This window comes from Notolabrus celidotus, chromosome 15 (genome assembly GCF_009762535.1).
Source record: "Notolabrus celidotus isolate fNotCel1 chromosome 15, fNotCel1.pri, whole genome shotgun sequence".
Classification (NCBI taxonomy): Eukaryota; Metazoa; Chordata; class Actinopteri; order Labriformes; family Labridae; genus Notolabrus; species Notolabrus celidotus.
Window position 1 is genome coordinate 26,191,824 of NC_048286.1, and position 27,776 is coordinate 26,219,599.

Consider the following 27,776-nt stretch of genomic DNA (forward strand, 5'->3'; position numbering starts at 1 on the left):
TCTTCATACTGTGTATGTTTTTTTTTTAAATAACCTGGTGCAATTTTTATCGTGCAATAACTTACCTAATCTATTTATCAGATAGAAGTTTACATAGTGGGTATACATCCGTAATAGTTACCATGCATAATTTTATTTTAACTGTATTTAATTTAATTTAATTTAATTCTATTTAATTTAATTTTATTTCATTATATGATATTATATTTTACCCTTGTCATTGCTATTACTATTGTTATTAGATATTTTAACTATGTTAGTACATTGTTGTATTCCCCTGTCCCGTGTTGTAAGCTGCTGTAACAAATTTTTTTACCCCAAACGGGGGACAAATAAAGTATATCTTATCTTATCTTATGTTAAACTAATAAGAAAGAATACCATCCTTTTACTGTTCCTAAAGTTATCAGATTACATGTTATCAGAGTACTCTCCTGAAAACATTCAAATTAAATGTTATCAGAGTTCTCTCCCAAAAGCATTCAGATTACATACTATCAGAGTAATCTCCCAAAAGCCCTCAGATTACATGTTATCAGAGTTCTCTCCCAAAAGCATTCAGATTACATGCTATCAGGGTACTCTCCCAAAAGCCTTCAGATTACATGTTATCAGAGTTCTCTCCCAAAAGCATTCAGATTACATGCTATCAGGGTAATCTCCCAAAAGCATTCAGATTACGTTATCAGAGTTCTCTCCCAAAAGCATTCAGATTACATGCTATCAGGGTAATCTCCCAAAAGCATTCAGATTACATGTAATCAGAGTACTTTCCAAAGAGTAGTTTAATTACATGTAATCACAACGTGAAAAAAGGTTTTAAAGTTGCTTCCGAAGTGAAAAAGACTTGAAGGTTTTTCATCTGAGGTCTGACACCTGACTCAAAGACCTGAGGATGTCCTAATATGTAGGCTACACCATAGGAGTATTAGGCTACATTACATGTGTATCCTTTGTTGAAATATTCCTTTTTTATTCCCATCTTCTCTTCCATTCCTTCCAACTCAGTTTAAAATGTGTGAAGGGACTCACAAGTGGTTGTAATAGAAACAGGAAATTATGTCGAACTGTCGGGTTCTGTCCAATCAGGAACAAGAAATGTTATCCCTCCTCTTTCCTTTTCGTGAAATGTTTTTGTGTTTTGTGAAATGTCGTTGTGTTTTCCTGAAATGTTGTGTTTTTCCCTACAGGGTCACCATAATCATATGTATTGTCACTACCCCTTTTCCACCAAGTCAGTTCCAGGACTGGATTGGAGCCAGTTCCCAATCTGGAACCAGCTCTTTGTGTTTCGACCACCTAAGAACTGGCCCTAAACCAGAAAAAAACACCAAGTCCTTGCTGGGCTAGAAGAAAGAACCGCTTACATCAGGGGCTAGGGGCAGGATTGTCGTGATGTGGCTCTCTTGTGGTCCTTGCCTGTGGAAAAGCAAGCCCTGATGTCTGCTCTGTTCTGTACCCCAGGGGGACTGCTGCTGCTCTCCCTGCATTGGCTTTTCATGGATGCACATGAAAGTGAGGGGAGGTGTGCTCAGGCTTTTGCATTCCACGTAGGCACGTGGAAGGACAGGGAGCTACCACAACAGAGCCATACTGCAAAATGTAATTCTCACACTGAAACAGAGTAAGAAAGCAGACAAGGAATGTCCAGAAACTCTTGGTCGATAATCTTTGAGAAAGTGTTTATTGCATGACAAAATTTGGTTCGTATATGTATGTTTTAACTGTAGATCTAATAGCATGACATCCTATTCACCGTACACCTACAGAGACATAAGAATAAATATATGGATTGTCCTGTACTCCTTTTAAAGTGAGAGTTCAGTCTTTGCTAGTATTGCACTGAAGCCATAAAATCAAAACACAGTTTCACAAATAGAATATGATTTTGGTCTCCTTGTATATTCAAAAGCTTCTTAAATATTAATATGTATCAGACCATAAATAAAAAATGACATATGTCCTTAGCTGCAGGGAAATATCTTGTGGACAAAATGACAAAAAAAACAAATAAAAAATGAAATGCACAATGAATAAAATAAATAGTCATTAAAAGTGCTGCTTATGGTGCTCAACTACTTCTGTGCGAGTTATGTGTATACTAACGTGTGATATATTTCAGAAATAAGATAATCTAATGCTAAGCATACTGTAACAAAGAAAATGTGCTAGCATTTATAATGCTTAAATATTTTCTTTCTTAAACATCTAAGTAATGTCCACAGTCAAAATGCTACACTTTACTGCAGAACCTCCCTTTGAACAGCTCTCTGACAATCTACATACTTATCTAGAGTAGACTAGAGTTGCCTTTTCCATTGTTATCCTGGCCTCATTACACCCAGAGAGTGATTGATTTCAGCTTAAAGAAGCCATAAAGCAATCAAAGTGCAAAGGTCTGATCCAGGATTCATTTTCTGTCATTGATGCTGACAGCAGTCAGACGGTTCAGGGGATTTTCCTGTAAAGAGAGAATCAGAAAATTAGGTTAAGTAAACTTAAGTGACAGGTGTGGCTTTCAAATAAACAAAACCAGAGTCACAAATACTTTCTCACCTTCTCCTGCGTTGTAAGTACAGTTGGACCAGCCAATGGGAAATCAGAGGCCAGAGTGCCGTCAACACCACAGTGAGAGGACAGAAGTCAAAAGGCCACCAGGAGGGTCTGAGGAACTACAAAAGAACAAACCTGATTTAAAGTGTGTGTCTGTATTCTTCAAAACAAGCATGGAACTTGGTCATTTAAAAAATATATTACAAATGGGAAAAAACCTTTTGTGTAACTGGTAGGGAGTCCTCCTGCCTTGGCGTGGATGGTCTTGACTGAAAAATGTGATTGAAAGTCTGTTTGACAATTTATCATGTATTCATTGATTCATTTTACAGTTTTAAAGTGCAAAATGAAGTCTAACTTTCTCGTATGGTATAAGATTTGAAAAAAAGACGGGGGACAAAAATGAAAATGTCTATCATCAAAGTGTTCACATTGTGGCTAACACCTTGTGGCTAACGCCTTGTGTCTCTCACCTGTGACACAGCAAGCATCTCCAGAGTGTGCAGCCTGTGCAGCACAGCAGCCATGTCATGCTGCAGCCTGAGCAGAGCTGTAGCTATTTGTTCATCAACATTTCCCCTGATGGCACTGACAGGATGTCTGCTCTGTGACGCACAACAGCAAGCAGCATCTACACTGGCACACCGCTGAGAGCTGCAGATTTCCCGTGGTGACTGAACACCTGAAACAAAGTCAGAATGTGTGTATCTGATGCCTTTAAATGCTCAGACGTGTTGGCTAAGGGAGGACAGGTCAGTGAGGGACACAGTGTCGGTTTAAATCAAAGTTGACGAATGCAGTCTCACCTCTCCCTCTTCTTGACAAGGAGCTGCTGTGTTGGCTTGTACTAATCCCTTCTTTAAAGTAAGTCTCCCCCATGAGTACCTGATCCTCTCCGTCATTCAGGGTTGTGCTGCTCTCGTACCAAAGGTCTCTTTGCCTCGCTGTGGCAGCTCTTGACCCAGATGGCAGAGTTTTGGATGAATTCAGGCCCTTGGTAGGGAGAGAAAAGAGTCAACTGCAGCTTTAATAACCATAACTAAGTCCGAATAACTCAGCTTTTGTGGTAATTTGTTACTCCTGATGAGTTTCTCTGTATCCAGGTGGACTGATTAAAGGCAATGTTTTGCCATTTTTGGAAATGCCCCATTTTTTTTTTGCATCCCTATATGATTGAGAACATTCATTCAGCTCTTATGGTAATTACATATGAAGCTACAGCAGAGAGATGGTTAAATTAGCTTTGCATAAAGATAGGAACCAATGGGAAACAGCTTGGCTGCACTGTTTGAAAATTAAAAACATGCCTACAGTTACTTTTACAGAGTTCAGACTAAATGTTGTGCTTTTTTGGGGGACAATGATTTGAAGTCTGTTGTATAGTGAGCTTCAAAGGTGTTAGTAGACCTAGACCATATTGCTTCCACGGCTTCCAGCCTTTATATCATAGACTGAGCTAAATGTCTCTTAGCTCTAGCTGGAGACAGATTTAGTGTAGGGACATGAGGGTGGTGTTGATCTTTTCATCTAGCTCAAATGAAAAAAGCAAATCAGCATTTTTACAAAGGAATTTAGAACAAATCATTAAGTTTGGTGTTCCTGTTAGAAAATAAACAACATACCTCCTCCATGGCCAGATGCTCCATTGAGTCACAGAATTCTTCGTTATCTGAATCTGTAGATCGGCGGAGATTCTTCTCATGAGCAACATCACTATGATCTAAAGAGTGTGAAACACAGCACACAAACACCAATGGTAAATTAGATGACTTTTACTAAAAAGAGCAGGGTAGACTGTAATCTTTACTATACGATTGACAAAGACCCAACATCAAGATACTGCAAGATGAGAGTATATCTAACTTATCTTAATGAAAAGAGCATTTTGCAGCTTTTAGAAAGTTAAAATGATGAGGAAAAACTTCCCCAATCAATTTACCAAAAAGTCAGACAGATAACTCCCTTTGTGGTTGGTATAGACCAAAATGGAGCTAAAAGCAGAGTGGATATGAAACCTTCATTTGCAAGGTGAGAAATTCTAGGCCCTAAATGAAAACTAATGTTGCTTTGTATTGAATGGATTATCAAAAATACATGTGTTTTCAAAATATCCATATGAACCCAAAGGAGAAAATATTAGTTTTGTTTTCACACTGGGTTTTATGCTTTTTCAAATTTTGCCCCCAAGTAGCCAAAAACAGTTATATGTGGATAATGTTAAAACCTTTTCATATTCTGGATTCTGTTCCAACTACTTAGTTCATTTTATCCTTAACCTAAGCCAAGATTTCGCACAAAAGACCTCTGGAGGAGCTGAGTCATTATCATAAACTACACATAATCATTTACACTTTTAGCATCAGTGTGAAATCTTACCACTCATGTGTCCATTGAAGTTCATATACGGATTATACTGCACACTGTGATCCACAGAACATGCCAGCTCCTCTTCCTCCACCTCGCTGTTAAGGGAGCTGTGAGTCCCGTTGGTGAAGGAGGACACGCTGGGCTCTATGCTGCTGTTGGATCCCCTGGTGTCAGACCTCCATCTCTTGTCTTCCACCATCAGCAGCCTCGGGTTGGGACTCCAGCCTGGGAGGATACGAAAGAGAGAGAGGGCAAAACAAGGGAGTATGACACAGCATAACAACATTAGCAGAGTGTATCTCTTTAAGAAACCTGTTTTGTTGTTTAGTTTGAAGAATTTGGGGAAAAGACATCTCATGAAATTACTCCTAATGGGAATAATACATCTTGCAACTTTAATATAAATTTAGGGATGCCACACTGCAATCAAAATATATTCATGACTCAAAGAAAATATGCCAGCTGGTCTGTAGTCAACTACAGTTCAGTATTTAGTCGTATCCCACAAGGTTATGACTTACCAAGCAAAATAACAAAATACACAGTTTAGTTATCCCTCTCATGAACGCCACATTGGAAGGATTTCACCTGCTGTGGGCTGACAGGATACAGGAGAGCAAGACTGAACTAACTGGTGAAGAAGGCCAGCTCAGTCCTGGACCCTGTGGAGGTGGTGGCCGACAGGAGAATTATGGCCAAGCTGTCGTCTTTGATGAACATTTATTTTCTATATATATACTTGTTGAAATTCTTGTACTGTACACCTTCTTGTTTGCTGCTGTAACTCCATGAATTTCTCTGTTGTGGGACGAATAAAGGAGTATCTTTTCTTATCTTATCTTATCTTATAAACTGAAAAAAAATCTGCAAAATTAAGGTGAAAAATAAAAAAGCACAAAGATTGAAAGAGTGCACATACAGCAAACCATTAATCTGCTCCACATAAAAAGAGACAGCTTCTTTTAGAGTTACCATCAGGCAACAAAAATCACGTTTAGTATTAATTAATATTTCAAAACCCCCTAACAGCTTCCTCTACACCTGGATTTCATAATATATTTGTTCAGGGTTATTTTCAGTTGCTTCTTGACACGCATTTGTACACTGGTGACTATTTATAGCAGAATTTTTGTAGGACGGACTCCAAATATATTACAGTGTGTTTGTAGTAAAAAAGAAACATGTCACTCAGTGCAGCAGTGAGGCTCATTGATGTGTTTTTGAATGACATTAGCTATTAGTTTAATGTGTCATGGAGTTTTATGTGTCTCAGAAAAGAGGGTTTGATTTTTAAAACGTAGTCACCAGATATGTAGTTAAGACCTAAATATTGTTAGTGTGTAACCTTTACAATACATCATACAGTACATGAAGCAAAAATCAACCAACACCAACAACCACTCATGGTACCTTTTTCCTCCTCCTTGTCTCCATCTTCTGTATTGTCTTCTTCATCCCCATTCTCCTCCTCACTTTTCCTCCAATCACCACTTTCCTCACTTTTCTCCATTTCACTATTTTCGTTGCTTCCCTCTGCCTCCTCCTTACTGACACTCTTCCCATGAACACTGCTGTCTTTGTCATGCTCTTGGAGGTTTTGAAGATCATCCCACAGATCCCCAAAGCCTGAACAGCGAGGGGAAACACTCTCCATTAACTCTTTATGGTTCTCAGTGTAAGTTCTATGTAAAGCAAAAGACATAACCACGGATGGTTGACAGAACAATCTGCACTTCTAGCAGCTATTAACTTCTACACGCTACATCTACACCACAATAACATCACAAGCCAACAGCAAACAAACTGACTCTAGAGCACACACACATGACAGATTACACAAGATCATTTCATCCATCTGGTAATAAATGCAGTTCCAGCAGTGTAAGCCACAGACAATGTATACATATAAACCTTTTGTTATTTAATTCAAAGAACATTGAAACAACTTAAAATAAGCTATAACATGATGGCACTAATCTATGAACTCAACAACTACTGCAAACACCAAAGACTTGCCTTCCATTGTTGGTTTCTTAAATGGTTTGATCAGCTCATCTAGTGATGAAAAGACATGTAAGACAGGCTCAGTATTCTATTGAAATCATCTGTGAGACTAACTAAGACGATTAACAGCGGTATCCAGCTTGAGCAGCTCTCTCAAGACTGAACTCCTTCTTTTCTCTTTGATGCTTATTCAAGTACAAAGATATCCCAGCACACGGAGATAATAGAGCATAGATAATGTACATCGTTGGTTCCAAGCTTTTGGCTCCCCAGCCTGGCCCTGTGTTAGATGAAATCCTCTACTTCTTTATTGTTTCCCATCTATCATGTACAAAAGTGGGTTTTTGTAACATCACTATTTAAAATGAACTCACAATATAGTAACAGGGTTTAGTCAGTGAAGCAGAACCGTTGAACTATTTAATTCATTTTCTTCAGGCAATGTTTACATTTAGCCATATAGCTACATATTTCAACCTTTAGCTATATATTTCAACTGTTTATCCAATAAGCTATTCTTTTCAATTTTAAATCCATTATGTTAGTTAAATATGTGTAGGCCAATGGTTGAAATCATAAGCCTGTAGAGCCAGCAGTTACTCCATTACTTGAGCTATCTGACTTAAAGCTGCTGTTAGTAGGAATGGTGTAAAAAACTTTACTTTTTTTCTGCTGGGTTTGGAGAAAAGGTCATAAACCCATCGGTACTCATCGGTAAGTGGAGTAATTTGAGACTATTGCGAAATCTCTGCATTTTCCAATGCCTTTGTATCAAGCAATGTTATTATTACGCCCGTTCCCGTTATGACGGACCAATCATAGCTAATCTCCAATCCTTTTATTATGAGTCCAGCACTATTATGACTGCACACGCTGATCTGTGTTGGGGGGCTAAGAGGAAAGCTGGTTGGGAGGGATAGTGTCGACATTCAAAGTCCCTCTCTCTGAACAGATGTTTACTCTGTGACTACCAACAGCAGCTTTATGCAAACTTTTTCAACAGTTAGCTGTATAACAATTCATTAAGATGCTTACATTAACCACTTCAACATTTAGTTATCTATACCATTTGTTTATCTATTTCTTTTGCTAACTGTTTCAATCATGTAGCCATTAGTGTTAGCTTATCATTTGGTTTTTGGCTAACAAGTTAAACCATTGGATAGCAATTTCCTCTGTTTGTCACACATTTTCTGTTTACTTCAGCTTTTCCTGTTATCCATAATTTCTAGCTTTCTGTTTTATGCTGCCGTTACATTTTAGCTGTTTTATGACTGTTAGCTAGCTAGCTAGTTGAACTATTCATCCATAGCTTCGGCGACTGTACATGTAAAAAAGGTTAGCTGATGGTTTTTGGATCTTTCTTCCATTACTTAATTCTTTATTTTGCTGTTATGTGCTAACTAGTTCACCATTAGCTTGGTGTACCCTCCATCTTTTTGTTATTAATATAATAGATATCCTAAAATATGAACTATCAAAATGCAGCAGCCCGGCTTTTAACTGGAACTAAAAAGATTTCCCACATCACCCCAATTTTAGCATCCCTACACTGGCTCCCTGTTGTTTTTAGGATCAATTTTAAGACACTTTTAATCACGTTTAAAGCACAACATGGACTTGCCCCTCAATAAATTTCTGAGCTTTTAAACCCCCATAAACCAGGATGCAGTCTGAGATCCTCTGGCAGTACTCTGCTTGCTGTTCCACGGTCTAGACTAAAAACTAAAGGCGACAGGGCCTTTGCTGTCAGAGCCCCCTGACTGTGGAACAGCCCGCCAGAGGAAAGCTTTTATTTTGTGAATTTGTTTTAATCTTTAACGTTTTACCTCTCTGCTTTTACTGTTTGCTTTTATTGCTTCTCTGCTTTCATTGTGATTTATTATTTTTGTGAAGCACTTTGTTACTTGTATTGAAAAGTGCTAAATAAATGGTATTATTATTATTATTATATTTTCAATTGTTTATTAATTAATTTGATGTAATATATTAACCGTTTATCTGTAACTTTGAGAAAACCATTTTAACTGTTAGTTATCTATTTGAACCATTTATCTAACATGCTAACCAAACTATTTCAACAGCTTATCTAACAATTTTTTTTCAGTATTCCAACTATTATTCCATTTGCTCCTGTATTAAATGTGTTTCAATTTGAACTATGTCCCAATCTTTGCAGTTAAGCCCTCCCTGGTAAAGGCAGGGTTATCTCTGAACCTTTAAGTACCCCTGTTTGGGGACTATTGATGTACTTTACCTGCATGTTTTGCAAAAGGCCTAGTGAAGGGTCTCCTGTCCACCTCATTTTCTTCACTTTCTCTTCCCTCTCCATCTACCTCAGAGTAGAAGGAGCCAAGCATTTGTACAAGTTCTGACACTTCTTCTGAGACTGGCATCGTCTCCAAAATCTGACAAAACATGAATAATACATTATGTGTAGAAAAAAACAGAAGGAATAAAGCATAATCAAGAATGATGTTTGTTTTGTCTATTGGAATAAATCAAAACTGATTAAAGACAACTGCAGTGCCACTGTGTTGCAACTTTATTACAATGCCTATTACTAAATTTAAAGTATGAATGGCTATATTGTATAGAATAATTCATTAATATACATTGTTTAGATACTATAAGCTATTGACTATGTTTCATGCAGAAGTACTGGTATTTTCTTTCAGGTTTTGTGAAAAACTGGGTGCACCTATAGTTTAGCTACTTATTATTCTGTGGGCTGCCTCTGTTCAGCTCTTTTTTCCTTGAAAGACTTACCAGCTGGATGTCCTCAACATAATTCTTCATGGCTTCATCTTTTGTCATATTTCCCAGAGAGCTCCATGCATCCCTGGCAACACAAAGTCAGAGTTCAACACTGAGCAGAAAGGAAGCATGGAATATGTGAAAATGTCCAGTTTATGAGGTGGTGGAGAAATCTTACTCAACTCAATCTAATCTGTGTTATTGCACGATTATCCCTTGAATTGACCTGCAGTATTCAGTTACGATTGGGTAAGGTAAGGCAACTTTACTTGTATAGCGCATGTCATACACGAGGGCATCTCAATGTGCTTTACATTAAAATATTAAAAGCATTTGAAACATTCAGACAAGCATAAAAGAGCACAATTAAAATGAAAAAAGCTAAGATAGGAAGGCAGTGCCAAATAAAAAAGTTTTAGTCTTTGATTTAAAAGAGGTGAGAGTTGGAGCGGACCTACAGCTTTCAGGGAGTGTGTTCCAGATATGTGGTGCATAATGACTAAACGTTACTTCACCATGTTTCGTTCTGACTCTAGGGACTGAATGTAAACCAGTACCTGATGACCTCAGAGGTCGAGATGGTTCATACAGTAGCAGCAGATCAGCAATATATATTTGTGGCCTAAATCATTCAGTGCTTTATAAATCATCAGCAGGATTTTAAAGTCTATTCTCTGACAGACAGGAAGCCAGTGTAGAGATCTAAGAACTGGAGTGATGTGATCTACTTTTTTGGTCCTTGTTAGGACTCGAGAAGCAACATTCTGTATGAGCTGCAGTCGTCTAATGGACTTATTAGGGAGTCCTGTAAAGATACCGTTACAGTAGTCTAGTCTGCTGAAGATAAATGCATGGACGAGTTTTTCTGCATCCTGCTGAGACATAAGTCCTTTAATCCGTGATATATTCTTAAGGTGATAGTAGGCTGATTTTGTAATTGTCTTAATGTGGCTGCTGAAATTAAGGTCTGAGTCTATGACTACACCAAGTTTTCTGGCTTGGTTTGAACATTTCATCTTTGCAGATTGAAGCTGAGCAGTAACCTATTATTATTATTATAAGGTAAAGAAGACATACCTTTTCTGCAAATATAGCAGATGCTTATCTCCTGTGCTGTCATCAACCATAACTTTGAATTTAGTGGTGGAATATAATAATCATGTTTGCATTCAGACCACAAAATGTCACTACGTACCATTTAGCTTTGCCTCGTGAGTCCCAGAAGCCCATTGGTCTGGGGATGTTGCAGGGCCCCAGAGTGGCCTGCTTGTAGTAACTGTAGAACATTAGCATCATGTCATCAGATGGCTGGAAAGGACCTGCAAAATGAAGGAAGAGTAAAGCATACAGGTGCAGGACAGTAATATAACATTTGAGGTAATGCTACAGCTTCATCACTGGTTATTAGACTTCAGAAATGACTCATTCACTCAATCATCTCCTATCCTTATAGCAGCTTTACCTATTGGTCAGACAGGAGCTCAGCAGCTCAAAATGCTCTGCATGTAGGTTAATCACCTAGTGTGTACTGTGCACACACACACCAACAAAAACTGATTTCATATTATCCAGCACGTGGTTGAAACTCACATAGATTTAAATAGAGTATAATGGTTAACAGTCATCACCTTCCTCAGGCAAAGTCCGGATCACTTTAACTGCAGCAGCAAATTTCGCCTCCAGGCAGTGTTTGTCCTCCTCCTGCGCCATGCTGACTCCCATTAAGGATGACAGGAAGGCGTGTTCACATCTTCAGCAAGAATACGAAACAATGCATGTAAAACATCATGGCAGCGAGCCGGATTGGTCTTCAATGAAGTGTGTCGGGTGATCTAAGCAGGCGGACAGTTTTCTATTTAAGCATTGATGTTGATAAATTGGTCCCGTAACGAAATCCCCTTCAGTTTGACGTTAACAGATTAAATAATCTCACAGAGTTATTTCATATATATCGCTGGTGTGTGAGACACTCACCAAAAAGTTCCTGTCGGCCGGTAAGATAATTGCTTGATTAGCTGTTATCTGTCTGCAATATGCAGCAGAAAGCCAATCTGGACTCCGGTCAAGGATGAGCCAAACAGTCATCGGGTTGTTGATTAAACATACCTGGGTAATGTAGTTCTTCAGAAAATGTTGGCTTCAGATTTGAAGCTTTGTTCCTTTAAATCCCAGAATCCATTCTCAGAGGGTATTTAAACCGCGGTGATGGATGGGAGATGTAGTGTATTAGGATTTCTTTCAAAGGTGGCTCATTATGTAGGACACTGCCTTTTTCTTTATTATTATCGAGGCCTACACGTAATAATATATGATCAGTTAAGATTCTTGAAGGTAAATTACAACTAAACAATTTGAATATGCATATGCATTTTTACCCCCCCTCCAAAAAACAACAACGAACTATATACGAACTAATGAATTAATGATATGCAATTATTTTGCTATTAAGGTGATGCATGTGATTTATTTTGATAAAGGTGGGTACACAATAATATAATTAATTTTACAAATACTTCTGCTTGTGTTTTGCTGTTATTTCTACAATTTCATCTGATTTAAAGCATTTTTTTTGTATCCAAAGGAAAAATCTGTACTGAAGCAGAGGAACAAATATCATTCTAGAACACAGATATATAGCTAATATCATCCAATTGAGTCCTATAATTCTGTAAAACTTGATTTTTAAATTAAATCATTTATGATTATTATTATTTTGAATATATTTGTATTGATATTTCATGGATATACATTCATAATAATCAGGGATACAATGGTGAATATAGACACAAATACACAAATTTGTACTTATATGTATATGTTTTATATATTTTGTTTTAGTGCTTGATTTTTAGTGTCTGTCTATTTATGTTTGTACATACGCAAAAATACCAGAATCAAATTCTTTGTATTCTTGAGATACATTGTGATTAAAGTTCTTTCTGATTCTGATTCTGATTCTGAAATATCCATAGTCAAAATTAGCCTAGAAAGGAACATTAAGGGTGCTGGTGGAACTTATCAAAACACCACTAAAGCATCAACAGAACCCTCCCAAAAAACTAAAACAAGTAAATAGAGCAAGTACAATCATTAAATAATAATAATAATAATAATAATAATGATAATAATAATATTTAATAAATTAGAAATTGAGGAATGTATTAAAATTTTAGACAAAATAACAATAACAAAAGCAAAAAAAAATAAAATAAGCAAACAAGAACATACACAATATCCTTTATGATTTTAAACACTTTTATTTTTGGGGGGGAGTAACAACATACAACATAGGCTCCAGGTAATTATTATTAAAAAACATTCTAACAGCTTCTTCTTTATCCATTATTATTGTTTTTTCTTATTGTGGACTGAAACGTCATCTTCACATTAAAATATGATTGGTCCACTGCTCTTCTCCCTTTGCCTCTCAGCCAATCACAGGCCTCCGTTCATAACGTAGCCGCCGTTTGTCACAGGCTGTTGTGAATCGGAGGCCAGCGGCCCCACAATGCCAGGCGGGGGAGCCCCTCTCTCAGACACACACAGCATCACCGCCTCGCCTCACTGAGAAGGACAGAGAGAGGAGAGACATGCGAAGGGATGTAAGATGGCAGAGCTACAAATGCTATTAGAGGAGGAAATCCCTGCCGGCAAAAGAGCTCTTGTGGAAAGCTACCAGAACCTGTCCCGGGTTGCGGAATATTGTGAAAACAATTATGTTCAGGTAAGAGATTAACGGTCGGTATATATGTGAGATTGTTCCGTTATCTCCGTCGTGTCTGCGGTGTGCTGGAGTAGAAGTGAGTGAAACCACAGGGACAGGAAATGCTGGTCGTAACGAAAGGGAACCCGAAACCGCTAGCTACCACACGGAGTGGCCTTTTCTCCCGGTATCATGAGTCTGATGTGGTTCTGTGGTCTGGTTTCGGGTTTTTCTCGTCCCCGTGAGTCGGTCCCGGTTTACTGGATCAGTAGAAAGCTGCTGGGGGGTTTTAGAGGGTGTGTCGTTGTTATGACCAATGGTTTGTCACTCGCTGCTTTCTCTGAGAGGTAACAGTGACATGTTAGAATAACGGCCCACAGCTTGAAGGTCTAGACTCTCAGTGAGTGTTAATGATGTTTTTACAGGACATTAATCACACAATGAGACTCATAGTAGGGCTACTCACAGGGGCGGGTCCAGATTTATTAATGGGGTGGCCCTACATGGGGGACTGACTCATGCAGGGGTGACATGAAGTAGCCTATGTTTGTGTGCATTATCTACTCTTTCTCAGTCTATCTCTTCTAATCCCATAAATACTGATAACAAATTATTATACAGATTCTAAAATTCCATTTATTTTATTAACTGTATAAAGTAAGGCGAAAAGCCATTCATAGTGTTAGATATTTTGATTGTCAATTTATGGGGGTGGGGCATGCCCAAGCAGCAACCTACGGTCTAAAAATATGGAGCCCATGTGGAAGTCCTAAAAACTGCAGTTCATCAAGGATGCACTTCAGGCTGGCTGCAGAAACACTGGAAACCACATACACACCCATTCAAAAAAGACGATCTTTACAGCAGAAATAAACATGTTTACAGCCTGGTACAAAAGACGAGTGTAGTCTGGCTCATTTCTCAATTGGCACACACTATACAGGGGGTGAATTTTTTTCTAATGCGACAGTTCAGAAGATATTAAGATTTCAAGTTTTTGCCCAAATAAGGACATGACTGACTTGACTCCCGGTCGGGAACGCATAGCTGTTGGATAGGAGGCTCAAACTCCGCCTCTTTACGTCACACTATGCCTGGTTGAGTTCTGCATTTCCAATATGGCTGCCGCCGAAGATTGGCTTCAAACCAGCGCTCAGGAACAGATGTGTGACTTCACGGATACTATGTCCATTATTTATACAGATCAGCACTCAGGACATGTTGCATAAAGGGGAAAAACAACAAAATAAATAGATCAGAAGCTGAATTAGTTGTGCAAAATTCCAAACCCAAGATTAGCATAAAAAATGATAAAGAAGTGAATACATCACCTTCATTCCCAGCGCTTTTATACACAGATAATTGTAACTATTCTGTGCTTCTGTATATACTTTATTTTTATTTTATCTTATTTTAATATTAATTTTAATTTTATTCGTATTTATAATCTTATTTTATTCCGTCTTGCTATTAAAGCTGGGGTTGGTTGTCAGATTTAGATAGACTTATTATATACTGGTTAAAATGATCTTTATGTCCCGATGGCATTCAATACATAATATGTTCTTTAAAAAGAGGGGAAAAAAAGCCGCTATCTAGACGGAGTTCTGAGGAAATGCTACATTCAAATTCATGCTAGTTTTCCATGACTAGTAAGCTCAGCTTTAATATTTTGATATTAACATACTGTTTATAAGAGCATAACTGAATTCCCCCCCGGTTAAATAAAGTATTTCTGATTCTGAAAATAAAAAGAGCATCTTTAGTCTAGAGTATGAAATTGCAGAAGGAAAAATAACAGGAAAAAATACAACTTGCTTAGATTTTTAGTCTTTCTTATTATCAGTCAATATAGGATCGAAATAAACTCATGAGGATATCATTGAATAGGCAGAGTCCTCTGAGACTTGAAGGTGAATAGGACGCAAACATAGGTCATGTAAGGCTACCACAGTGTGCTGGATCTATGTTTACCTCATTTGCTTATTTAAATCAACGTGCAGGGTAATAAAAGGTATGTCTGCCTGTCTTTGCATTTCAAATCTGAAAGTCAAATCAGGATAATGGGAAGTGCGAATCAGTGACAAGGAGCAGGGATTTCTCAAACTGGTGATCATACTTGCTCTGCTCATCGTTGTATGATTCACAGTGACATTTCCTTATCTATGTAACATTTAAAATGTAATTCAGCTCTGCATGCCTCACAGAAAGATTCTTCTTTGTTTGGGAGTAGATAGGTGGATCGCTGATACTGATACCAATGCTGGAAATCGCCCCCCTATCTGAAATGATAATGATGATCCAACAGTTAAATTTATGACTCTCCACCGATTAACCTTTTATCTCACAAATTAAGTCTTCACTGCTCTAAAATGATTGCTCCACATGGTTGCAGCTTCTCTCCTTTTTTGTTATGACTGTAAGAAGACGTAAGGTTAAGATAATTATTCTCCATGTGTGTTTTTTTCCATGCTTTTCAGTCCGGAACTCAAACTAGAATGCAAAAAAACAACATCACATTCACACAGGGTTAGTAGTTTGCAGCTGTTATATTCATATTTATCTACTAGTACTGATGAGCTGAGAAGAAATGGTGTAAAGTCATCTGTAATCGGGGGTCTTCCTCCGAGAAGATGATCCATGGCCCTGCTATGTGTATAAAATATTCAAACCTTAATGGGGGATTTCCACCCATAAGAGCTACTCACGAGAAACCTCTTCACCACCCTGTTAATTTTCCTTGGTGAGGGCCTGTGCTGAGTGTGTGTGGGTGATGGTGTGAGCTGACAGCGCCGTAGACCATCGTTGGGTTGAATAGTATGGTGTGAACGGCAGTGTCTGTTGACAGAGCAGCACGCACCAGAAACCCCACTGTGCTCTAATTTTTTTGACGGTGGCACTGAGAAAGCCCACAGTTGTGCCGTTTTAACAACACGTCAGCTCACTTCGCCCTGCTTGTCATCAGAAATGCGATGTAGGTTTCACGGCCTGAATGCAGGCTTAGATACTGACGAGCATAAACAGCTCTTCATGGTGAATGTGTTGGAGGGTTCTAAATTCAGAGAGCTGTCTGATTATTTGAATGGATGTGCTTTGAGGTTCTGCTTAATCTTATTTAAGGTCAGCATAAGTGCAGTTTTATAATCTAAACTGAACTGACCCTGGGTGGCTTCTGTATTGATTTAAATGTCAGGAACCTCAGATTGGCGCTTTGGCACTCATTTGCACTCATTGTCACTGCTGGGTATTTGGGTTTCTGAAGCTGCAGAATTACTAAAAAAGAATGAATGAAGTCACTAATAACACGAACATCTACAGCAACATCGCCAACAGCTTTACAATTTCATTGATGCTACAATGTGTTACTAAAGAGCCATTCACTGAAGTACTATAGGGCTACAGAGATGCCTTTGTCTACCCATCATGTTCTCCAGATATTTGTTTTAAACATACCCCAACAAATGCCATACATGATGATACATTACACCACTAATCACAAATTGCATTTCACTTGTAATATCTGTCCCACCATATCCTGTTGTCCCTCGTTTTTTCATATACACTTATGGGTAGAGAACAAGTAAGGATATGAATATACTTTCATCACCTAACTCAAAATGTAGTGACATTAATATACTGATCATGCTCTCAACATGAGCTTCACTTGTGGTTAAATACATTTGTGAATATAGGTGCCAGTTTGCCTGGTGGTTTCAGTGTTCACAGACCACAGTTCCTGTCACAGGGGTCGCTGTCTCGACTCCTGGCCGTGACCCTTTGTGGTATGTCATCCCCCACTCTCTACTACCCACATTTCCTGTCTATCTTCAGCTGTTCTACCAAGAAAAGCACCCACCCCCCCTCATTATATTTAAAGCTAGGGTTGGTAGTCACGGCAAACTAGCATGAATTTTAATGTAGCATTTCCTCAGGACTCTGTCTAACTCCTCCCCCCTCCCCTCGGAGCTCCTCCAAAATGACGCCCCAGCTCACATGCACGAGCGCCGCTTCTTCGCGACCATATGATCATGACTGATTCAAAACCGGTCCTCAGCACATTGTTTGTGTTTTGCACTACGTCAACTCATGTCTCACTCAGCGTTAAGAAAACACCAAAACATTCTCATAGTGAAAGTTAAAAACACAAACAATCATGAAATGTACGTGCAGGAGGCGGGCAAAACGGCAGGACATGATTTGATTGGTTTCATAATTTGGCTCCTGATGGCAGGGATTGGTTGGTGTTTCCCCAGGTTTACTCCGGCTGTAGATTGCAGCTATTTTTTCCTCGTTTTTTTTTTAAGATGACATTATGTATTGATTGCCACCGGGACATAAAGATTATTTTAACCAGTATAACAAAAAGTGTATCTAAATCTGACTACCAACCCATCTTTAACATTTGTAGATGAAGGAAATAAAACTCTGCACATGTGAGGTGTTGCAGAGTGATGGCAGTTAGCTCAATTCTGATTTCAATTGATTTCTTTACAGAACAGCCGATCTAAAAAAAAATGTTGCTCTGCTACTGTATGATGAAAGTAAGGAACTATGAAGACACATCATGTGTTTCTTTATCGTCGACCCTGAGGGAAGAAATGTTTGGAAATTACTTCTTGGGGGCGTTTAATCATAGCTGTTTGTTAAACCTGGTTTAATACTACTGTGTCACATCAACGCCATAGCCTGTGCTGTTCCCTACTCTGTACCCTAAGCCTAAGTTGTACCCTGAGCCGTACCCTGAGCCATACACAACGCCGTACCCTAAGTCGTACCGTAAGTTGTACCGTAAGTCGTACCCTAAGTCCTACCCTAAGTCCTACCCCAACTCATACCCAATGTCTTACCCTAAGTCATACCCTAAGTCGCACCCTAGACCGTTGATCTGCTTAGCCCTTTTCCTACGCAGAAGCCTACACACGTAGCCTGACATGCACCTGCTCTAAAATGTAACTACTTGTCAAAACATCGCGGACTGCAAGCCCTGTGATTGGTCCACTGGACTGCACAGTATCCTACATTTGCAGCACTGCCGGAATCGCAGTACATCAGCAGTAAAATTTCATCTCCTGTAGTGGGACAAAAAAACAAGCGACCCCACACTGCCCTCAAGCATTTTGGCAGAGTATTGCAGCACGACATGGACACATCGATGCACAAGTATGTAGTGCTTGCGTCTTGGTCAGCTGTTGCTGTGTAGGGTCAACGTAGAAGTATAAACCAGGCTTAAAGCTATACCATAATACGTTTGCATCCTGTAACCCATGTCATTGTGAAAGAAGTCGTACCAGTACAGGTTTTTTTGTTTCCTATTTCCTGTGAGTCACATGATCCAAACTAAATTACCTTCATTGCTGTTGCATCCATTTATTCAGTGAGACAATAACGCAGATGAATACTTTCATGCACAATGGACCAGAAGATCTGAAGTCATGACAGCTTTGTCTGGTTTAATTGCCATTTAAAAAAAAACAGATTATGAATTATTATAATTATCAGCACATACAGCTCATGTAACTTTGAGAATCTTACGTGGTTGAAAGCATACTGTATTATTTAATACTGCTTTAGGTTACATCTTCATGTGTTTGGGAGAAGTGGATGCATGATCTCTTTCATTCCTCTCACTGCTGCTTTTCAGAGCTGTGCTGAGCCTCTCTCTGCTGCAGTATGGAGAACATTGGCTGGAATATGAAGATGCATGTATGCGGCTTCTCTTGAATAATGATTTCTTCAGGGACATTAAAAACATTAGCTGCATGCTTATAAACTCAGATATGATGAAACAACGGGGGAATGAACAGTGAGAGGGGTGTACAAGAGGCCAAGTAGCTCCTATTCAGATGTTATGCCCCGGCCTTGGATGTAGTATGTCTTTATATTCTAAAAAAGGAAACCTTGATTATTAAAAAAAGCCTTTAGTCTCTGTCACTGTAGTCCTAAAATAATACCTGCTTGTCCTGAGGTGACACAGATCTACATAATCCTGTAGGGATAACATTCTATAATGCAGTTTTTGTATTCACACAATCAACTGCACAACAAAATGTCACCTAACAGCACAGTGACAGTGCAGCCCTTGGTGTGTGGCTTTTATTTTTGGATGAGATGTTTGAAATGAGCCACTTGAATAAAACGTCACCTAAACAATGATAAGTTGCGTAAAAAGTGTCTTTGTTTGCACCTTTCTTCAGGCCTTTGTGTCCTAAAATAGCATCTCTTTGTGTGACATCTGTTGTAATGTGTTAAAATGAATGGGATGCTGTTTTTGGGGAGACAGATGGACCTTTGCTGCTGCTGCTTTGTGCTAGATCATAAAATGAAAACTACAGGCTTCATCTTGTTCCAGCATGTGGCGTGCATATCTACACCGTGTTCCAAATTATTATGCAAGTTGCATTTTTGTGAATATTTTCAAAACTATGTTAACATGTCGTTTTCAAATTTGTTAAAAAGAATATTAGAAAGAATATATTTCTTCAGCTGTGTGGTTAAAATAATGATTCTAAACAACAGTTTTATTTTGTATACACATCTAAAGAAAACTGTTTTTTTGTTAAAGTTTGAATACAGTTGTAGTAAATATTATTATTTTCAATCAATAGAATGTTTAAAATGTTGCCTAGTTTTTAATTTTCACAAGTTATATGATCTTATCACCAACTTGCATAATAATTTCGCACACTCATTTCTGCAGATTCTGCATTTATTTAATAAAGCCAAGGTACTTTGAAAAGCATCATTTTAACCACACAGTTGAAGAAATATATTCACAATCTGACTTCTTGACAAATTTGAAAACGACTGTTGACATAGTTTTTAAAATATTCACAAAAATGCAACTTGCATAATTATTTGGAGCACAGTGTATATGAGCTTAAATTGTGTTCACTTAAGAAAAAACTGCTCTTTATTTCTGAATTGATGAAATTATTTACTTGGAAGTATAAACAAGTTTTTATAAAGAAATCAAAATGTGAGCTAATTCTCTCAACAATTATATATCGCTTAAGTGACCCATTTTCAGCAAATGTGTGATCGTCTCTTGAGTGACCTCATAGCAACCCTGAATGCATTTCAGATTCGATACCTTATATCTGTTTATTAATCAGTTTTTTTACTGATCTTCCGGTCGTGTAAGATGTTTGATTCTGATTGTCAAAACACCTTGACAACGGTTAATAACTTTCACAAAACATGAGCAACACCAGAGGCAGACTGATCACACGTCATGTCAAATCAATATGTAGAAAATAATCTGTTGGTTTCTATTCGCATTAAAACAATGTGGCTAGAACGAGTGTTGGTTAGCATCGTAGACTGTATGTATAATGGACGTAGTATCTGTGACGTCCATCCATCTGTTTATGAAGCGCTGTTTTGAAGCAAATTGTCGGCAGGAGCCATATTGGAAATGCTGGACTCAACCTAACTGCTCTTGAGCTAGTGTGAGGTAAAGAGGCGGGCTTTGAGCCTCCTTGCCAACAGCTACAGTGTTCCCGCCTGTTAATCAAGTCAGCTGTACCTCCAATCTTGGCAAACTCGTCATTTTTATATCTTCGAAACCCCCCCCCCCCCCCCCGTACAGTGTGTGCCGATCGCAAAATGAGCTTTTCACACTACATTTGTTTTTTTGCACCAGGTTGCAAACATGTTTATTACTACCGTAAAGATCGTCTTTTTTGAATTGGTGTGTATGTGGATTTTGGTACTTCCAGAGCCAGCCTCAAGAGGACACTTGAGGAACTGCAGTTTTTAACACTTCCGCATTGGCTTCAATCCCGAGGCCGAAGTTTGCGGCTTGGTGAGCATGCAAAATCGGCAGGCTATGGACATTTTTGTATTGGATCCTGTCCAGAAATATTAGCAGCCGGAACAGGCAACCCTTGTCGGGATTCTATTTCCCATAACTACCTGCTAACCATACATTATTCCTTGCATAACATACCTCTTCAGCTGATTGTGGAGAAACACTGCTATGTCTCACGGAGGAGACTGGGCTTTACTTCTGAACAACTGCAAACCCCTGAGGTGCCTGTGTAAAGTCAATAAACGTATAAAAATACTGTCCATGTTACCTAAAGACTGGAACATCTCCCAACTTCTCAAACCCAAACCATAATAAAACTGGATTCAACTGAACAGCCTTAGCTTAACAGTATTAGCTTTCTTAAGTGGCCTAAATGAGAGCCTCTCATGGGATTATGAGGCACCAATATCTTGTTATTTCAGAAAAACAGAGCAGATATTTTATCCTCAAAATGCAATATGCCTCTGTACTTCAATCAGATTGGCATTTTTGGAGCTGATCCATCAGCAGGTCCATCAGTCCACTTTTCCCGTGTTCCTACTGTTGCTTTATCAAGTCCATCGTTACCTCAAACAGCCTGGTTTGGTGCTTTTAACATCCACCTCAGTCGGCCCAACACGAGTATGAAAAGTGAGCAGCAATCACTGAGCTGGACCTGAAATCCCTGAGCAGCATACAGAAAGGCTAAAATAAAAGGACTGCAAATAGCCTCAGATACCTCAATCAAACTACAGAACCAGTACAGCCACTTACCTTCAGACAACATACGGATCATGTCTATTGTAGACCATGTGTAAAATACTTTATTTATGATATATTTATTTATTGACAGACATTTTCAGGCACACTTTCTGGCAGTTTTTTCAGAGTGAATGTTGTCTAGGTTATATATGGGTTTTGCACTGACAGTTCCTAGCATAAAAAGGGATTTGTATTCAAAGTTTCCTCATAGTTGAATTGATCTATCTTTTCCATTGTGAAGTCAGGGGTCTTATATGGAAGCCAGTGAATTAACTCAATATTTCCCTCATGTTGGCCCCGCTAAAATCCCCCCTGGTAGCTCACATGATACCCCTCTGAGTCATGGCTGTTTCATTCATGACTCATGAGGTCCATGATGTTTCACTGTCAGACCATGGGCTCAGTATGACATGCTGTCAGAAGTTTCTTTATTTCAGTTGGATCTGGTGCTTAACAAAAAAAAAATCAGAGTGAGGTTGTTGAAGAAGCTTAAGTTAAAACATGATAGTTCTGTTTAAATGGTTTGATTTTAAATCTCATTTCATATTTTTTTTTCTAACTCTTTCTTTCATAGTACTTTTAGAGATGGTAGATGTTAATGAATGTGTGATTTATTTATTTGAATCTTCGCATGCCAAAAGTCAGCATTATTCAAGCTCAGGTGTGAGGACCAATTTCAGTCCGTCTTAATGCTAAGTATGTCTGCAGGGTTTCTTTTTCCAACTCTGTGTTTTACAAACTGGCAGTCTAAGCTCTGCTTCAATCCGCCCGGCCTGCTGCCCCACCAGACATCTGCCTCAGATAATGGTGCTCGGCAGGTGGTTTGTAGGGAAGCAGGTGGACAGGTGGTGCTGTTGTAAAGTGGTGTCATGGTCTGCTGGCTGTTAGCCTCCTGCTACCACTCTCACATACCAAATTATTGTTTGACTACAGTCGTTTTATCCCAGCTGAACTCGGCCCCGACGCAGTGTTTATGGAAAGGCAGATGTTTAGAATATCAGCACAAACTGACCCAACTCACCTGCAGTGAGCTGGTTTAGAAAGCAAGTCTCGCAATTAGAAAAAAACAAAGTTGTTTCCGTTCTTCCAGAGAGGAACAAAGACATTTCAATCTCATATCTGTGTGATCAGTATGAAGTGAGACACAGGAAGCATGTTAAGAAAACTACAACACCTGCCATATCTTTCAGCTTTGGACCATGTTGGCCATGTTTTTCATTCTTCAAACTCTCAATTCGAACTTAAAGTAAATGTATTAGTGTACTGACTGTCTTTTTTATTAAGCCCCAGAACAGAAAGGAAACTACACTACTTCAAAAATATATCAAACAGATAGAGATTTAATGTTTTTCTAAGCGCCCTTATTATATTCTCTAAATTACATTATGTTTATTATTGCATTTTTCACCACCTTTTACTGCTTCTTTTTTACATGTATTCAGTACATTTTCACGATTCAACATTTCAACATGAGCTTATACAATTTTCAATGTGTTGCGGTCACAGTGCTACCACTCTGTACAAATGTGAGTGTTGTAAGAAGTGACGACACATGTTAGTTTAGGATTGTTAAATGTTTCCTCATGAGGCTTTGTGAATACATCGAACCATACTTGTAAGTTAAACTTGAGACAAGAAGTGCTGAAGTGAGTCACTGCTCAATCAAGGAGCTGATTTAAATTAATAAAGATGCTGGGCTCATATTTAGGCTAATGGTTAAATCGCCTGCCCCTGTAGCGGGTGGCCCGGGTTCAATTCCAGCCTGCGGCCCCTTATGTCCTTTCCCCACTCTGTTTCCTGGTTTCTGGCTTTGTCCACTGACCTCTCCTCTCAAATTAAGGTGTAAAAGCCCCAAAAATATAACTTAAAAATGTATGCATAAATGTTTATACATAAATAAAAATGTATACATTTTTTTGTAAAATACATATAAAGAAATATAATTTTTTTACAAAATGTATATACATAAAAATACATATATTCTGTATTTATAAATATGTATATATATATATATATGAATGTATATATGTATATATATATGATCTGTAAATATATCTAATTTATATATATTTTATATATTTGTTTGTATTTCTTTTTATAAAAATATATATCTAACATAATAAATATATATTTTTTTTTACAAAATGTATATACATAAAATTTATAAATACATATATTCTGTATTTATAAATATGTATATATATATATATATATATCTGTAAATATATCTAATTTATATATATTTTATATATTTGTTTGTATTTCTTTTTATAAAAATATATATCTAACATAATAAATTATATATATATATATATATATATATGTGTGTGTGTGTGTGTGAGTGATACATATATATAATGTATTTATTTAAAATATTTATAAAGATGGCTAGTTTAGATTTAATATACTGTATTTGATATTACATACAAAACACTAAACATCAGACATGCAGGTCATAGCATAGAAAGCTAAAAGGATTTGCTCTGGTTGGCTCATTTCATGTGTATAAGTTGAGCAATTTTGGGTCTCGAGCTGAAACACAGTTATTTCCATCTTGTGGTAATTTGTCAGTGTTGAGTCTCATTATTCTAAATGAGGAATTTATCAACCAAAGAAAAAAGAAAAGCACAAGAACATTTTGTATTGAAATTAAAAACGATTTATTCTTCTGTCTCCAGTTCCTCACATGAGACTGGCAGTCCTCTGCTAGAGTGTTTCTCTGAGCAGCCTTATTGTTCCTGTTTTATTTCCAAACTATAAATATGTTCATTCAGTCCCTTTGCTATTTAAAGGCATCCAGAAACAGATGGTTTGAGCAGCCGGGTGGGAGATTTTGGATTCTATGAAATGTCTTGGCATTCCTGCTCACGGGGCTGAGCTCCCACCATGCACCTGTCCCGTGTTGTCCCTCGAAGTTATTCGGAAGTTATGTTATCGTATTTCAGCCGCTCTGAATCCACAAAGTCAGCCCCTCTGAGAATCATTTCACTCCTTCACTAGCCTTCAGATCTCGACATGGCTTTGCAGTTTAGAAACAGAGGAGAATGAACGCTCCTGTCAAAAGTGGTTCACTCCTCGCTCACACTACTGAGAGGAGAGTAACAATGAGACTGCAGCATTTCCTTCTGAGTGTTCTTCTGCTTACCTTACTTCCCTCTGCCAACTTCTTCATTTCCTCCACCCACACATCCTTCCACTGATTTCTGACTTGCTTTTTTCTCTTCCTCTCTCTGATTGTTTTGTTGCTCTCTCTCTTTCTCTCCAGGCTCAAGACAAGAAGAAGGCCTTGGAGGAGACCAAGGCCTACACCACCCAGTCTCTGGCCAGCGTGGCCTATCAGATCAATGCCTTAGCTAACAATGTGCTGCAGCTGCTGGACATCCAGGCGTCACAGCTACGACGCATGGAGTCTTCCATCAACCACATCTCCCAGGTACATATCAAACAGTGGAATATAGATAACTAGAGTGTGAATAAGACCATGAAACAGGCTGATAGAGGAGAAAGAAATCGCTAACCTCCTTTGTGACAAAGTGTATAAAATCTTTTACTTTATAGTTAATCCAAAGCTTGATCCGTAAGGCAGTCCAGTTGCCTTACGGATCAAGCTTTGGATTACCATGACCTGGATGACTGAGAACCTTCACAGATTTATAGTTAATGCCAACCAAAAATATCCCCTATGTCTGCTCCTGGTTTCATAAATCAGAGGGATGTATGTTGTGTCTTACTCATCATCTCTTAAAGAAACCTTTACCATTTACCAAGCGTTGGCGTTGTTTCTCAGTGTGATAGAATGTAGTGTTAGCACTTGGAGAAACACATAGTGAGACAACAGGAGCAGATTCCCCATCATCACATTCTGCATGGCTAGCTGTGGATTATACCAATTTTTCCTCTTAAAGGTACAGTGTGTAGAAATTGGTATATTAGCGATGTTTTGCAGTCAGTTTCTAGAATGACCCCTTCACATCACCTAAGCAACGGTGGCCATCGAGGACCAGAAGCTCTCCCGAAAATGGCGATTAGTTGTCTGGCAGTGTCAAGTTACTGTCAGACGAAAGACTACAGGAGGTTATTAAACTATCAGGACATCCTCAGGTCCCAGGGTGGGGTATCAGACGTCAGACCAAACACCTACAGATATAAATGATTTGTTTTATTCTGAAAGGAACACATGAAACGTTATTAATGTAAGATAAGATAAGATACGTCTTTGTTCGTCCCACAATGGGGAAATCCATGGAGTTACAGCAGCAAACAAAAAGGTGTACAGTACAATAATTCCAACAAGAATATATATAGAAAAGAAATGTTCATCAAGGACGACAGCTTGGCCATAATTCTCCTGTCAGCCACCACCTCCACAGGGTCCAGGACTGAGCTGGCCTTCTTCACTAGTTAGTTCAGTCTTGCTCTCCTGTATCCTGTCAGCCCACAGCAGGTGAAATCCTTCCAATGTGGCGTTCGTGTCCGGTGTTAGCTCTGTTAGCATGATGCTACTCTGGTGCTGGGTTAGCTCTTCCACCTTATCGTAGATAGATCTTACAGTCCCCATAACGGTGGGTGGAAGGACAGGTTGATGTCGTCTTTTTTACTTTGCACCTCAGTACCAGCACGTCACCCTTGCCTCCTTCTCCTCAGCTCGCAGGGAACATTGGGCTTAGCATTGTTTAGTATCAACATGCTACGGCTGCTAACAGCTGATCTTGTATGTAAACCATGTTACCATGGATACACGCAGGATCTCCGGACACACACAGGAACAAAAATAGTAAAAACACCACTGCAAACGGAGCCAGTTTGGTGTCCATGGCCAACAAATGAGTCATTAAAAGTCATGACAGGCTCCAAATACAAAGATAACTAAACAGATATGAAAAAAGAGTCGAAAAAAGGAGAGAGAGCTGCAGCAGATTCATGTGATGTATAATATCTGTGGTCCCCAATTAGTCAATGTGTTGCTAACATAAAAAAGCTCTCAATGCAAATTATTTTGCAGAAAACAACAACAACCACTCTCTCCTCCCCCTCCACCTGTTTTCCAACAGGTGAATTTCTTGACCGGCAGCTAGGCCAAACCACGTTTTGCTCTATTTTTGTCCGTTCTGAGCTGCTGTAGAAACATGATTGTGGTACATGATGGCAGCCTCCAAAGGAAGACCCGCTCCTTATATAATTACACAGATTTATTCTAAGTTTGAAAAAATAAAACTATAGTTTCATATAGGTGATTAGGTGCCGTGTCCGCTGCCCACAACCTCAATCTCACAGGGCTTCTAACTAGGGATGAGCATTTCAAGCCAAAATACTATTGGATAATCACTGGCATCTATTCAGCAATTATTAGAGCAATTATTCAAATGTTTTCTCTAAATGCCGCTAACTTCTACACACTGCACCTTTAACTCTGATTTTGCCATATTCTACCTTTCTGCTCGCATCCACTAAAATGACATATGCTTGGCCATCTGCCTGAATCCATACAAATGCAATGCTTGACAGACAGCGCTACAGATGCGGCTTAATCTTACTAAATGTTCTATGTAATCAGTAACACCAGTTTTGTCACAAATTTAACAACCAGGAGGAAAATGTCTCCATCGCGGCGTCCCGACTTAACAGATGTTTCTAATTAAACCACCACCTGGTCCCTCACAGGTCACGATCCATTTACTGAAGGCTTTTATTGTGAACATTAACATATTCTTGTGAGAGTTTTCCCCAGTAGTCTGGAATGAATCAGTGAGAACAGTTTAAATGTTAAAAGCAGGGAAGTGATGAGTCTCACATCATGCTGTTGTGTAAATCCTGTTGTGATAACGATGTACAAGCAGTCTG

At 38.6% G+C, this 27,776-nt stretch overlaps 2 protein-coding genes across 9 annotated transcripts in view; one reads left to right on the forward strand and one right to left on the reverse strand.

Moving 5' to 3' along the window:
- Positions 1–1,665: 1,665 nt before the first annotated feature.
- LOC117827404 (acyl-CoA-binding domain-containing protein 5A-like) lies at positions 1,666–11,812 on the reverse strand. Of its 5 annotated transcripts, none has more exons than XM_034704000.1 (14): positions 11,656–11,812; positions 11,310–11,431; positions 10,877–11,000; positions 9,694–9,766; positions 9,182–9,332; positions 6,937–6,975; positions 6,331–6,546; positions 4,930–5,145; positions 4,176–4,273; positions 3,360–3,546; positions 3,027–3,235; positions 2,772–2,822; positions 2,557–2,672; positions 1,666–2,461 (listed from the first exon to the last, which is right to left on the reverse strand). In XM_034704000.1, exons 2-14 carry the CDS (start codon positions 11,401–11,403, stop codon positions 2,449–2,451), a joined length of 1,587 nt encoding a protein of 528 aa, XP_034559891.1. In that variant the 5' UTR covers positions 11,404–11,431; positions 11,656–11,812; the 3' UTR covers positions 1,666–2,448. The 5 variants fall into 5 exon arrangements, with proteins under 5 accessions (XP_034559891.1, XP_034559890.1, XP_034559889.1 ...); XM_034703999.1 differs by having other exon boundaries at positions 11,310–11,392; positions 11,656–11,811; XM_034703998.1 differs by having other exon boundaries at positions 11,310–11,513; positions 11,656–11,811.
- A 1,332-nt stretch (positions 11,813–13,144) lies between these two features.
- The window catches only part of LOC117826451 (abl interactor 1-like), a 42,838-nt gene continuing 28,206 nt past the window's right edge, over positions 13,145–27,776 (forward strand). Inside the window, exons 1-2 of one of the 4 annotated variants that reach the window (XM_034702509.1) lie at positions 13,145–13,405; positions 25,201–25,368. In XM_034702509.1, the coding sequence (XP_034558400.1) occupies positions 13,289–13,405; positions 25,201–25,368 (285 nt within the window). In that variant the 5' untranslated portion in view covers positions 13,145–13,288. The remainder of the gene's footprint in view (positions 13,406–25,200; positions 25,369–27,776) is intronic. The other 3 variants (XM_034702507.1, XM_034702508.1, XM_034702510.1) reach the window with 3 other exon arrangements.